The following is a 14,484-nucleotide window of genomic DNA, read 5'->3' on the forward strand; positions in this document are numbered from 1 at the left end:
TCAATCTTCAGCCTCTCATGACCCATACCATTCTGATCCTCCAAGGGCACTTCCCCGTCTTTGTTTCTTGAAGCTTCAAAAACCACCTTCGAGCCAGTCTCAACAGTGACATAAAACTTTGCAAGAGTGTCTATCCGAACTCCCTTACCCGCTCCCCTTGCCTCCATATCTCCATCCAAACAGCGCATCAGGAGAATAGATTTTCCCTTGGGGGTGAGCTAGGATTGCTAACGCTTATTGGGGTCACTGTATCCACGATGGAAATCCACAAATCCAAATCTCAAGGGGCAAATAAAGGGAACTGAATCCAACGGCCAAAGAAATAAAACAAGGAAACCACCAGTATCACTATCATATCTTATACAGAACCCTTTTCTTAAATGATGTATGAATAGAATAGAGACTAACCAAGCAAGCAATGAACTAGGCGACTCCTAATGCATGAGTTGATAAAGAAGGATACTTTCGATTGATACAGAAGAAGCAACTAATACTGACTACAAGTGTTCTTTCCAAAACCTTCATCCTGCTGCATTACAATACTAGTGTTCACGTATCAGCAAAACTTTTAGGGAAAAATCAATCATTGACGAGCAATCTCCACAACCGACACCTTAAAAGCCCCCCAATATCCTTGTTCAGCTCTGCTCCTGAGCTTCAGCAGCCTCCCTCTCTTCTGCTGCTGCAGCCATTAGCTCATCGAAGTTTGCGGTTTTCCCAAGTACTATCTCAATCTGAAAGCAACAATGACAAGCAGACGAGAACTCTTATCAGATATCTGTCAATCTACAGCATGCTGAAGTTAGATATGCAGACGATACTTTTTTTTTTTTTTTAAATCTTTGATTGGATTTTCACCAAACAAAATCAGCAGCTCCTAGCATACCTTGGCCTTTTGCACCGGTCTTCCTCTGGAATCATCCTTGATGTCAACCGTAGATGTCATGATCTCTGCGTTGAAAAACATCCAATAACTTAATTTAACTGTCCAACATATTGTCGAAAAGTGGTAATAACAGAAAGATGCAGAAAGGTATCTCACTCTTCTCCACGGCCAAGCCATTGTTTTTCAGAATTTCAGCAACCGTAACCACCGTCGCTATAGCTGTAGAACCATGATCAAATGTGTCAAGGACATAGACCACAGGACTTAAGAAAACAAAACAAAGGATCCATCCAATAGATTATACAACGCTACGACCAGATATTGTCTGCTGCACATCAAGACAAGGACCTCCGCAACAGAAAATACATGCTGTTTCTTTGCCTAATTATTTGAAAAAACCAGGAGCTCCTAAATAATAGGAACCAGTATGGGAATGATTTTCACAGCGCCCATTACGACTTTAGCCTCTTTTCTAATGTTATATGTATTTAAAGGACAGTGAGACATTGTTGGACTGGGAAAACTAAGGTTCCACCCACTCGTGAACTACGAAATGAAACCAAAAATCAAGAGGGAGAATAATCTTATAGAGCATCTTTAACATCTTCACATCCAGACTTCCATTTCGCTGTGGACAGCGCAAGAGTAACAATTTAAGCAGAGCCACAGCATATCATGTTCATAAACGGGATATAAAGACTTCAAAAAGGCTCCAACATCAAGAACCAGGTTGACCTAGCGCATATACTGTTCGAACATGACATCAAACTTAGGGACACCACATCGATTGCCACCGGCAACAAGCATAAGCCCTGACTATCCACTAAAGATTTTACTAAGTTGAAGATTATAAGATTACCCATTCCCAAAGCTGAAAGCTCGACCTCATTGTGCTGCTGCATGTACCTCTGCAAACATCAAAAGCAGCCGGCGTCAAACGCTACCGGACGAATCAAAACAATTAAGACATGACCTGAACTAGCCTCTTCAGTTCACAAACAACTAATTCATGCCCAGAGCTTGAGCTTGAGCTCGAGCTCGAACAAACGATAGACAGCCGCACATCAACAAATCCAGCTCCATACAAGTGCAGCGAGGGGGAGTGGGGGGGGGGGAGAGAGAGAGAGAGAGAGGGTTCAGTACCTTGGCGAGATTGACGTAGAAGAAGAGCGGCTTCTTGGTGTTAGAGACCTGAATTCGGTTCTTCTTGTGAGAATCGGAGAGGTTGATGTTGTTGACTCCCTCGACGATCTCTTCCATGGCGGGTATGATTTCGCAGAATTCCGCGCAGAAACCTTCAAAAAACCCTAACCCTAATGCACTCGACTCTGACTTCGCGCTTCTCCCACCTCTGCTGTGCTCTCTTTCCGGAGCTTTGGCACTGGGGGATAAATATTTCGGGTGGGGGAGGAGGGCCAAGAGCCCAATGGGCCAGCTGCCAATGTCATATTGGGCCCTTCTGCTTAATGGGCTTTGAGCTAATTCCAAAGAAAAGGGAAATAGAAATGGGCATACTCATCAAATTGCGATTGCTGCAAAGAATTGGAATTGTAATTCCTGCTCAATTCGGACAGATTTCCCAGTAAGTTTGTGTCCCGGATTTGCAATTCCAGACTTAGCCCGACTCTGGATAAATGATGAATGGGAAATCCGGCCTTCGGCCCAGGTTTTGCTATTCCGATGAGGGTTTTACGAAAGTACCCCTGACTAGTTCTTGAATTTTCATTCCTTGCCACCACTGTCGCTTGATCTCCGATGATACAAAGCAACGTGAGCGCGCTAAACATTTTGGTCGTCAAATTATTCTATTGCCACCGCTCCAGTACCTCAATTAAATTTGCCGGCGATTTCACTCTCCTATTCAAATTTTGTCTTAACACTTGGTCCGTCCATTACTTGCTTCAACGGAAAGTCAACATGGATGCTTACGTGGCTCTAAAGGTATTAAATATATTATTATTATTATTTTAGTTGTGTTATCCAAAACGATGTCATATTAGCGGAGATTCTTTTAAAAAAACTATTATTTTAACATCGGGGGAGGACCTCGGCCGAGGGAGAGGTGGTGGGCCAGGGATCCCTCAGCCTGTCTCCTCCCTCCTCCACTCTCTGTAGAAAAATAAAAATAATAAAAATTGAGAAAATTGAGAAAATAAAAAAACGCTATCATAAATCTATATTTATAAAATTTTGCTTTTAAAATAAAAACTCAAAAAATCGGGATATTCCATTTTAAAGATCGAGCAAATAACGATTGCTCCGACAAATCGATATTTATAACTTTTAAAATATTATTTTTAAAAAGTAAATTTAAAAAATCGAGAAAATAATGAACGGTCCCACAAAAATTATCTACATCTGTATATTTTTAAAATTTACTTTTTACAAAAATCAAGAAAATTTCATTAAAAAATGAAGTATTTGGAGACCATCTAATCAAATCTACATTTATCTTGTTTTCATTAATATAGATATAGATATAGATGCTCTTTCTAAATCTTTCTGCCATCTGTAAACTCAAAAGATCAAATCAAACAGAGCTAAATAGCTTGCAGCAGGTGGTGGTAATAAAAGAAAGAAAAGGTAAATTACAATATTCATAAGACTAAAATAACCTATCAGCCCAACCCAAAAATAAAAATAAAAATAAAGGTGCCTATGATCGACTCGATTTGCATGATTGCGCTTCCAAATGCATATGTCCTCTTCTTTCTCCTAGCTTATATAACATCTGCTTTGGTATGGCTTCCATTTACAAAATTGAGAAAGTGAAAATAAACAATAATGGATATAAATAAACAAACGATCCTGTTAAAGACCGGAGGTTCTTGGACGACGTTGATGATTGCGCATTCGAAGGCCAGGACAGGGCCTCTACCGTATAGCTCTTCAATGAAATGCCCTTTGAAGGACTTGTTCGTTTGGATACCAATGGTTCTGGTGTTTGCCCCAAATTCCATGCCGTTGGAGGCGTTGAAGGTCTTCTTCGACTTATCGCTGGCATCCGGTATTTGCCCGGATGATGATCAACTGCTTAGCTTTTAAGGTATTGATTGAAGTCGTCCACTCATTCTCCCAGGTCTAGCTATCGATTGAACTAGTTCGTTCTCTCACTCTTAGTCCTCTCAACAAGTGACCAACAGTATGGTACGAAAACATAAAAATCACCTATCATCCCGAGCTAACATAGGAATACGAGACTGTGTAAAGGGTGGAACGATTACGGTCCTGACCACACTTTTCCAAAGAGAATATGCCTATGATTGACTCATTTTGCACGATTGCGATTCCAAATGCATATCTCCTCATTTTCCAAAGAGAATATGCCTATTTATAGTATCTCCTTTGGTGTAGCTTCCATTTTCAAAATTGAGGAGTAAAAAGTGAATGATAAAAGAGATAAATAAACAAACCTAGACATTTACGAAAGGCCGTTCAACATGTGATAGGACCCATACGTATGTCGCCAATCACGAATGAGCTCCAGGAGCTTGTCATTAGTTTCTCTGGGCCACGGATATATGAGAACGAAAGCAACAAAATTGCAACAATGAAAGGCAACCCATTTAAGCCGCTTTCCCTAAAAGTAATTTCTTATTTATCAAGAAACTCGCCAAAATTTTTTACATAAGTCTCTTTTTTTTTTCCTATTACAAAAGAAACCTAAGACCTAGTATAATAAAGATAAATCATAAATAACTAATAAAGGGACATGAATAGTCCCACTATATATCGAAATGTGATCTTTAGGTCAATAGCGAAGGCGTGCGCCGCTGCAACACCCTCTTTTGATTACATAAGTCTTCTTTGTTTACAGTTTATTATGCATTCCTTCCTTAACTTTGGTGTAGAGGCCTTCATTATATTTTACCTAAAAAGGTATTAAGAGCCTTCAAATTTTGATTTCTATTTTTTTAAGAGTTTAGATATAAGAAAATAATAAAAAAGCCCAAATTAGTCCATAAACTATGGGCTCGAGAGCCCAGGTCTACTAATAAAAGGAGATATGCGTAATTTTATGTAGAAACTTGATTAGGCTCGTGAGCTGAACGGTCCAAGTACTACCAAACTCGACTCGGATCTTGTTAAAAAAAAAAGCTCAGCTCGAGCTCAACAAGGCCGAGTCGAGTTCGAATTATCACCAAGTCGATCTCAATTAGTAACTCACGAGTTGGCCCCTTTCGTTTACACCCCTACTTATAAAACTAGAAATCATGCATTAACAATCAACTAGCTTCCTTACAGAACCACTTGGGTCGGGTATAACCTATAACCAAAAGATCCCGATTCCCAAATAAGGAGCATGATATCATCCAAAAGATGGATGCTCAAATTAAAAGCTCATTGTACTCAAACTGACTTGTTCTATGCAGATGGCTTAATGACAAAAAGGGATTCTTTCTAAGACATTATACACAAACACAAAGATCGTCTCAAACCGTCCGACAGTCTCTCTTATTCACTCAGCCATGTAAAGTTTAGTGCTGTCAACAAACATAGGAACTCGGGATACATCCAAACGAATCAATTGACTTGTTAAATCAAACTGATACATCTTAGAGAGCTTGAAGATTGTTTGACAAGATATCTATTATTACAAGAAGAAAACGAGACACAACCTGCCGCAAAATCATCGATTGACCAGTCAATGCTTTTGATTGGGAGCATCGGTCCAGACCAGTTGTGCAAATGACGTTCAATCCCTTCAGCATTAATTTTCATTATTCCATTCCCAACTACATAGCCGCACTCTAGAACAGAAAAAAATTGTATTGAACCTTCCTTGATCAAGGAAAAAACCGAGTCCTCACAGATAATCCAATCTGTGATCTAACCATACTGATCATGAAAGAGATGTGCAGTCCATCATCAAAGCCAAGATATTTCAGCCAATCTTGATAAAAGGCCAAAATTACTTCAAACATGACAGTGCGGAAGCCACATTCCGAGAAATTCGTTCATGTATCGGTTCCTGTAACAAAAAAAAAAAAAGAATAATCCAGGAAGGTTATGTGGTCTAATTAATATTAGAGCAAAACATTTTGCCATTAGACAATTGCTGAATCACGATTGAAGCTTACCTCGCCCGGTGGCATCTGAAATTTGGAATTTGTTATCGTCTCATACAGGAAAATGTACCTGTTTTCTCAGATGTCAACAGAGAATTAGCTTAAGGAAAAGAAATTTTATTGTAAAAGCATAAAACAAAGCAGAATATTTATCCTGCCATTCTTTCTTTTGTCCTGAAGCGATGTTCAAAGTTTCATCCCCTTCAAAATCGTACTTAGAGATCTCAACTTTTCTTGTAATAGAACACACTAAGAAAGACATCCTACTAAAGAACTCATGTAAGGCAGACCATGGAAGCATACCTCCAGGCTAACTCGCAAACCAGATCTTTCGGGGCTTCTGGGAGGACCTAAATATAGATGGCAACAATCAAACTGGCAATGTCTATGCAGGAAAAGGATAAAAAAAAGAGATAGGTAGTATTTTCAAGTTAATATTACCTCATCTTTGTATGGATTGCAATGGCTCTTGAACCACAGCCTCAAGAACTCCTTTCAAATAAAAAAGATAGAATTAGCAAATTATACAAGCATGAAATCTGGGGACAATATTGGCTAATTTAATTAAATAGGAAAGTGCAAAATGACAGATTAGAGGCTAAATTTACAGACCTTGTCAACATTTTCGGGTTCCAGACCATTCTGAAAGCATTCCTCATATGATTGACCAATCCAATATCTACTCGAGTCAGGGGTATGCACCTGAGGTACCATGCTCAGGGATTAATAGTATGTTGAGAGAGAGAGAGAGAGAGAGAGTGTTATAGAGTTGGAGAGATGAGTGTGACCTCATCAATCAAAAGAATCGAACCATCATGACCCTTGCCGAATTCATATTTCGTGTCCACCAGTATCAGCCCATGATCTGCAGCAACCCGCTGTATTGCCGAATGGTAAAGTGGAGAATTAGCAAGAGTGAAGGAAAAATGACAGAAGGAGTTTTCAGAGCAGTAGGAACTTGCAACTGAGCAAGGGGCAACTATAACTTAAATTTCCAACAGCACCTAATTGGAAAAATCAGAATTACCTGTCCATAATCGAATAACTGCAGCGCTCTCTTACTAACTTCATCATAATCTTCTTGGGTCATCAACCCACGTTTAACTATCTGCAAGACAAACACATGATGTGATATGAGCTAAACTTTTAACGATGACAACTGACAGATTGTTTTATACTTTGCCTTTTTTTTTTTTTCCAGTACATGATAGTATAAGCAAAAGGAACAAACCTCCTCAGGAGTGATGGGTTCATCATGATCTGCAGCCTTGGTTGTAGGGGTCAGTATATTTTGCAGTAGCTTCTGGTTTTTGACCAACCCTGTAATCATATCCTAAATCGTCTTAATATTTCACTAGCATTGATACAACGGCAAATTACATAAAAAGGACAAAAAATCTTTCAGATAAACCCACCATCAGGAAGATCATTGCCACAGTAATTCCGTACTCCGTTTCTGTAGACAGTCCACAGTGACGTATCAGTGCTTCCTGTCACGTAACCTCTAGCTACATGTTCGAATTGTGATTGTTATCCATTGACAATTCATATCCGATAGAGAGAGAGAGAGAGAGCGAGCGAGAGCTAGGGAGCATTACGATATTCAATAACTCACCAACAAATTCTACAGGAAAGACAGAACACTTCTTCACGATGGTAACATTCCTATCAGGAGCTGCAACAACAGCATTTGAAGTTATGTGCCGTGTTTTATCAAACCACCACAGGCTCGTCTCATTAAGTACCTGAGCATTTTCAGCACAAACAAATCAATTCATGACCAGTTCTTCGGCAATGAAAACTTCTCTAAAAACAGAACTCCAGCATCCTGCTTTTATACAAGAACGCTAAAAATGCCTGAACTAACATAGGAACGAGATGTTAGATTTGGTATTAAAGTTTCATAAAAATGGGAAAGAGAAGGAGTTAGATACCTGGCCCTTGAAGGGAATTGATGCAAGAATCCGATCAAATGCACTTTGTCTATCAGTTGTGACGAGGACAAGATAATCACCACCATCATAGATGTCCCTGACCTGCAAATATAGAGAAACAACCACTGTTTTTTAGTAGCAGATATTCAACACAACCCGCTCCTGTTTTTATTAAGAGAACGAATCTTTTTATCGAAGGATCAGAATAAAATGGGGTAATAAAGAAATGTATTGAATCGATTCTTAGTAATGAGGAGATCTCATTGCAACTCCAAATATCGTATTCAGAGGGATGAAGTAGGTAATGAGACTCTGAATCATAGAACTACAATGAAATATACCATCAACCAACATTTATCGAATTTGAAGAAGAGTCAGAAGAAGAAGAAGAAGAGATGGTTCGATTGCAAATCTATCTAAATGTCGAGGACATGGCATGATATAAGTCAACATGAAATCGATTAGTACTTCACCAATCTCCAGGATACCCCATTGTTAAAAATACACATACTCGATCATATTAGCACTACAGCCAAACGTAACGAATCCGACACTAAATGCCAATCCTACGGGTCCTTCTCCGAGAACTTCTATACCTTGGGCCAAGATTCAATAGAATGAACACCAAGAGGAGATGCGTTTCAGACAAAGCCTATATCAAAACCACGCAAATGGGTCTCTGACACACAGTTTCATATGTTCAATGGGAAGGGAAATTTGCTAAAGCTTCTTCCTTCTTCAATCAACTTAACTAAAGAAAAGAGAGGGGAAAAGGGCATACCTTGCCTCTGATTTTAGACTTCAGACCGGGAACAGTGAGCTGAAGGTTAGTCTCTGACAGGCAATTGTACAGCGAGCCCTCGATTGCTCCGAACAGCTCCTCTCTGCGGCCACCCCTGATGAGGGCATCGAGTGAGAGCTGCTGCTTCTGATCCTGATTCTGCCCCGACATGAGAGACCGACAGATGAAAGATGCACTTTTGGGCTTCAATCTCAGCTTCTGAGGAGGGAATGGGTGCAGGGGCGGAAGATTGCCATGGGTTTTGGGGGTTTTGAGAGGGTTTAAGCTCTGAGCCATGGCGCTGCTCCAGGGAGGAGAGTGAATCGGAGGAAGAAAAGCGCTACTAATTCGGAAAAAAGACAACGCAATGAGACTAGTGATGCGGAAAAAGACAACGCAACTCAACTTAAGATTGTTCTTTCTTGGGAAAAGGTTTTTAGTTCCCAATCTTTATTTTCTTTTTTATTTTAGTCCTAAACGGTTTATTTTAAGGTCGAACCACATCGTCGACTTTTTTCATTTGATTTTCTTTTGATCCTAAGTTTGGGTTAAAATAGGATCTTCAAGAAAAAGTAAAGAGAAAAACAAGATCATCTCCATTGGACACTATTTCTCTCCGGTGGAGCATGACCCTCACGTCTCCACGTGCGAGGACGGGTCTCTTTGCAGAGAGACCCTAAATAGTCACTCATGAGCCGTGACTCATGTCTTACCTTATTTTTTTTTTAAGAGATTGGTAAAAGAGTTAACGGCTCTTTTTGTCTTGTGGGGCCCGTTACTCCAGTCATGTGGCATGTAGCGAGATACATAATTACTTTTTGTTTTGTTTTTTTTAAAAAACTTTTTAACTATCAAAAAAAGTGTGAGACCACAATAGAACCCGGTATGATGTTGTGAAATTATTTCGAAAACCATGATGTATGGTGTTATTTTCTCTATAGTATTAGTAATTGTAAATTACTAATTTTCTCATTTGTGCAATTGTAAATTACTATTTTCAATGATTCATAACAAATAGCTTATATAATAAAGGCTAGGCTAATTCCACCCCTCTATGACTAATCCACTCTATTTGTTATTAGTCTTACAAAAATGCCCCAAATACTATATTAGTTACTTTAACTAATATGGATAACCCTTAAATTACTCTTCTATCTTTATTATAAGATCTACGCTCACAATTTATTTCCATTTGTATATTTTTTTCTCTTTATTCTAAATATCCACTACTCAAATTGTTTTTAACAAAGAGTATGCTTCTCCTTTGTAAAATAAATAAGAGCAAATATAATATTAGTCAAGAAAACCAAAATTTTATTTGTTTTGTGGTTCATTACTCATTTTAAAATCTCGATGTCAAAAGAAAAAGAATCCAAACTAGAAAAAGAATCCAAACTCCATATTCAAATCAAATTATTTTCAGAGAAAAATAAAAGCAATATCACCTAAATTAATAAAGGAAAATATTAAAGTCTTTCAAAGTTAATATGAATTGTACGTTTTTTTTTTCACTAACGATTATGTTTCTTTTTTAAATGCATACAAGTAATGAGGTTGTGTTTTTTCAAGTAGTGGATTACGCAGGTGTACACATACAGTCGTACTTTTCAATTTTTTCATTTATTTAGATCATAATCAGTTGAGTTATAATATATTAATTTAATAATATTCATGAAGTTTGTAATTATAAAAAATAGTGCACGCTAAATTAGATATAATATAGACAGAGTTAATAGTACATATACCGCCCCTCAGAAAGCAAGTAATATAATGGATGGAAAAGATACTGTTGAAATCACCGTCTTCCACCAACTACCCATGTAAAAAATTATCTTCATTGAAATAATTATCCAATGAGCTAGAACATTGCCAGATGAAGGGCGTACATGTTACAAATACTTATATTTTGAGTTATTTGTATGTTACAAATACTTATATTTTGTGTTTTACAAATAACGAAATTTATTTATGTGTGTGTATATATATATATATATATGGTTGTGTTTTCATTTTTTTTGCATCAATATTTTTCACCAAGTAATAAGATATTATAAAACAAATATTTTTAGTACCTTACATATTAAATCATTTTCTTCTCATCCATTATACAATGTTATGAAATTTCTTTTAATAAATAGGGGTATTTACCTAAAATAGCCCATGATTTGTCCGTTTTGTCAAATCTATCATATATTTTTTTTTTGTCAAATCTATCACATGGTTTACTTTTTGCATCAAATCTATCCCGGCGTTATCTTTTCCGTCGACATCTAACGGCCATGCTGACGTGGCGCCTACGTGACAAGTGTGGCCCACTATCTCTCCACGTGCCACTTCAGCACAGCCGTTAGATGTTGACGGAAAAAATAATGCGATGATAGATTTGATGCAAAAAGTAAATCATGGAATAGATTTGACAAAACGGATAAACCATAGGCCATTTTAGATTTAAAAAAAACCCCTAATAAATATCATGCAGTAAAAAGATATGGAGAGTACAGAGAATATTCCAATTGAAAAAGTTTAATACATTGACTTAGAAAAGAAGAAATGATTCGTGAAAAAGCTTGATTTTTTGCATATCATTTCCAACTAGATGTTTGCACATTAGGTAATTTCATTATACAATCATTCAATTCATAAGACTCATAAACATGATTGCTTTTCACTTTATTGTGCAATCGAATAACTTTAATGTTTCTACTAATGCAGATGAGTGACAAATGCAGTAAGAAGAAAAGCATCAACCGTAAGGGTACTGAATCGTAGAACCCTGATTGAGAAACGGCCGGTCGGAACCATCCATTCCCCAGGACATCACTGAACCAACCATTCCTAATGTCTTACAGTCAATCACCAAACCACCCGTCACCTACTCATGGATCTCCAATGGGTTTATATGGTCATCCACATGTAAATTAAATTTAATTGTGTAATTTACAGGTGCGTATTATAAGTAGATTATTTGAAACAGAGAAAATGTATTTGCAAGTTCCACAAACTCATCCTGATCCATATGCATCGGAGGGATTAGGCACCATCGAGTGGGACCTTATCATTTTCAGGTTCTTTTCAGTAAGACCATTGTCCGTTCTTTGTTGCTCTAGACGGTACAATCATTTACCCTACCAAGCTGTGTATGATTAACAGCCTTCCCTTTCTTATATCGGACTTTAAAGGAGGGCACGCCTTATGTTTGCTTTTTAGAAAGATTTACCGTACACATACTCGACAATTATCTTCCTTCATACAAATAACATAAACTTGGATGACTGCAGATGGATTGATTCTGTTCAAGGCACCCACATGGTTTCAACTGTTCCGAGACAGTACACCGACTACTTTTTTAAGCCGGGGGAGCCACTAGTAAAGTTTCATAAGGATGTCCCAGACTAGAGGAAGGAGTTCTTGTTTAAAGAGTGAAAGGTATGATTACTTGGAATGCTAAATCATAGTTGTTTTGTTGTTCATTTCATAACTAATAAGGTTGTTTATATGCATAATTTGGTTTATTACGACCCGCGATTTGAGGTTACATGAAGCAAGCATTCACGAGCAAGTACACGTCTTGACTACGAGGGATGTACTGACCGACTTCATTGGAGAAGCTCATTTGGCCGAGTTGGAGAGAGAATGGGCGAAATACACATTTGCTAGAAAAGGGAGCTTCAGTACACTACGAATGGAGTGTATCATACAGTGCGCACACTTATCAAGAGGTGTGTCTCGTAAAATACTCAATCTTGTTTTTTTTTGTTATGATAAAAATAATTGTGCTAAGTCATCCGTTCATCCTTTGCAGAGGAAGGCCACAGGTGAAGAACCTTCAGTACCTCATATGTTTGAAAAATTACATAAGAGCATCAAAACTAAGGAATGGATTAGTGCTTTTGCAAATGAGACACTTGTAAGTTAATACATGAAAATTGTGGAGAATTGCATATATCGTCACGCATAATGGTTTGGTATTGATTCTTTATGTAGGAAAGGGTCGAGGAGGCTGCTTCTAAGCAGACGAATACCTCATTGCTGGTTGATCCTACCCAAGCAGAGACTTGGTGGAAGGTCATGGAAACGAACAAGAGGGATGAACTTATGAGCTCAATTAGGCTCTTCGCCTGAATTGCCATGAAGCAGGGCCCCTTGGGACAACGCATGTCAAACAACCCCTTGGCCCATGTGCACATTGAGATTGGGCTAACGAAGGGTATGATCTTCAAGCTGTTCAAGAAGATCGACAAACAAAGCAAAAAATATAAGAAGGACTGCGAGAAAGATCAATTGAAGAAAAAAAGTAAATCTGAGTTCAAGAAGGGGAGACATGTGGCCGAGGAGTCCGACGAGGATGATGATGAGGGTGAAGATGAGGATGAGGAGGAGAGCCCTGAGGAGTTTGACGACTCATCCTCTTCCGATGATTAGTTTATGATGTTTATGTTTGTTTTAAGATATTTCTGACATCGAATTTATGTTTTTCTCAACTTTACTGCATATCGTGTTAGACTTATGTATGTTGAACCCGTCGAACCTATGCGCGGGTTGTAATTTTGAATATTTCTGAATGAATGGTACATAATGCGTGAACATGTTCAAATATGATATTGGGATCTTAATATTTTATGAGGAAACTCTGCCGAAATTTTCTTTTTTAAATCCCCACGGCATATTCAATTGTTGTACTATTTTTGTTGTTATAAAATTATTGATATGATACGGTATTAATTTTATTATATAATTGTGTTAGGGTAAAATTAATTAAATATTTAAAAGATGGTATTTTATTTAATAAATCGGATTAGTAAATGGATCCTATATACAATTAAATGTGAATAGATGACAAGTTGAGACGGTGACAACTCAATGGATAAGGAGATGGACATGGATTGGGTCAAAACGGGTGAGAGCTCTTGGGTTTGAAACTTGGAGGCAACACAAATAAATGGAAATAAATAGAGAAAAGTTGGCCCTGGATCGTGACCAAAAATATTTTTTTCTCGACGTTTCTGACGGATTTCTAACGGATGTACATCCAACGGAAAACCATCTGAAACGTCGTCAAAGGCTTTTCCTACGCCTTTTTTTTTCCAACTGCCATTTTCCATCATAAATTAGTTTTCCGACGGATCCTTCCGTCAGAAAATACACAGTTTCTAGTAGTGTCAATGCCTTACCAACGTAGCTTGGTGCCATCCTTGGGTTGGTGCTGTGGTTCCCTTTGAGATTATGAGAATTCGTAATCAGGGTCACTCAGTCTTTTTAATCAATGATTGGGTAGCTCTGGTCAATATCCTGTCATGTCAGCAAGGCTCGTGTCGTCGCCGATTGTCTATTTGTCACTCCAATGTACATTATGTTTGTTTTTAATAAAATCTATTTACTATTGACAAAAAAAAATTACATTTCTTACTGGGTCATTCGGGGCGTACTGTATATATAAAAAAAATGTCAAGAAACTGATAATATTAGGCTAAAATAACAGTTAATTAATATTAAAATTGAGAAAATCATGTAAGGGAACTTGTCCTTCACGGAGGATATAACTAGAACTTTCTGAATTTTCTTTTCGTTACAAATGAGATTAATACAAGAGAATCCATATGGTTCACTTAATGAGAATCGAAAAGGATCATATGTAAGTACAGAATACCTCATTTTTACTTTCCGAATTTTGTGCTCGTCCTTCCTCTGTCTCTTTTATCTTGTCAACCGAAGGAAAAAATATTGGTCTAGTCCATATAGACCATGTTTCAGCAGGTTCAACCAAAAATGTATTAATAAGATTTAGACTTATCATAGATAGATACCCGTTAAGAG

General features: G+C 37.8%; 2 protein-coding genes across 2 annotated transcripts; both read right to left on the reverse strand.

The window, feature by feature from the left end:
• Positions 1 to 298: 298 nt before the first annotated feature.
• On the reverse strand, positions 299 to 2,256 carry LOC116201986 (uncharacterized protein At2g34160-like). The gene is made up of 5 exons (XM_031533483.1): positions 2,030 to 2,256; positions 1,746 to 1,794; positions 1,043 to 1,105; positions 887 to 951; positions 299 to 734 (listed from the first exon to the last, which is right to left on the reverse strand). Exons 1-5 carry the CDS (start codon positions 2,144 to 2,146, stop codon positions 639 to 641), a joined length of 390 nt encoding a protein of 129 aa, XP_031389343.1. The 5' UTR covers positions 2,147 to 2,256; the 3' UTR covers positions 299 to 638.
• A 3,060-nt stretch (positions 2,257 to 5,316) lies between these two features.
• LOC116201860 (phosphoribosylaminoimidazole-succinocarboxamide synthase, chloroplastic) lies at positions 5,317 to 9,031 on the reverse strand. Its single transcript, XM_031533297.1, has 12 exons — positions 8,671 to 9,031; positions 7,890 to 7,991; positions 7,571 to 7,700; positions 7,371 to 7,463; positions 7,187 to 7,275; positions 6,983 to 7,063; positions 6,744 to 6,833; positions 6,568 to 6,657; positions 6,397 to 6,447; positions 6,259 to 6,305; positions 5,968 to 6,025; positions 5,317 to 5,858 (listed from the first exon to the last, which is right to left on the reverse strand). Exons 1-12 carry the CDS (start codon positions 8,965 to 8,967, stop codon positions 5,799 to 5,801), a joined length of 1,188 nt encoding a protein of 395 aa, XP_031389157.1. The 5' UTR covers positions 8,968 to 9,031; the 3' UTR covers positions 5,317 to 5,798.
• Between the last annotated feature and the right edge of the window lie 5,453 nt (positions 9,032 to 14,484).

The sequence above is a fragment of the Punica granatum genome, chromosome 3 (assembly GCF_007655135.1).
Source record: "Punica granatum isolate Tunisia-2019 chromosome 3, ASM765513v2, whole genome shotgun sequence".
Taxonomy (NCBI): Eukaryota; Viridiplantae; Streptophyta; class Magnoliopsida; order Myrtales; family Lythraceae; genus Punica; species Punica granatum.

Bases quoted from the DNA above. Each gene is read 5' to 3' on its own strand.
- LOC116201986 (XM_031533483.1), bottom strand. From the start codon at position 2,146: ATGGAAGAGATCGTCGAGGGAGTCAACAACATCAACCTCTCCGATTCT. The intron at 1,106-1,745 runs GTAATCTTATAA...ATGGTTCTACAG, and splicing joins GCTTTCAGCTTTGGGAATGG to CTATAGCGACGGTGGTTACG. The intron at 735-886 runs GTATGCTAGGAG...TGTTGCTTTCAG, and splicing joins GACCGGTGCAAAAGGCCAAG to ATTGAGATAGTACTTGGGAA.
- LOC116201860 (XM_031533297.1), bottom strand. From the start codon at position 8,967: ATGGCTCAGAGCTTAAACCCTCTCAAAACCCCCAAAACCCATGGCAAT. The intron at 7,701-7,889 runs GTATCTAACTCC...GAAAATGCTCAG, and splicing joins CAATTCCCTTCAAGGGCCAG to GTACTTAATGAGACGAGCCT. The intron at 5,859-5,967 runs GTAAGCTTCAAT...TTTTTGTTACAG, and splicing joins TTCAGATGCCACCGGGCGAG to GAACCGATACATGAACGAAT.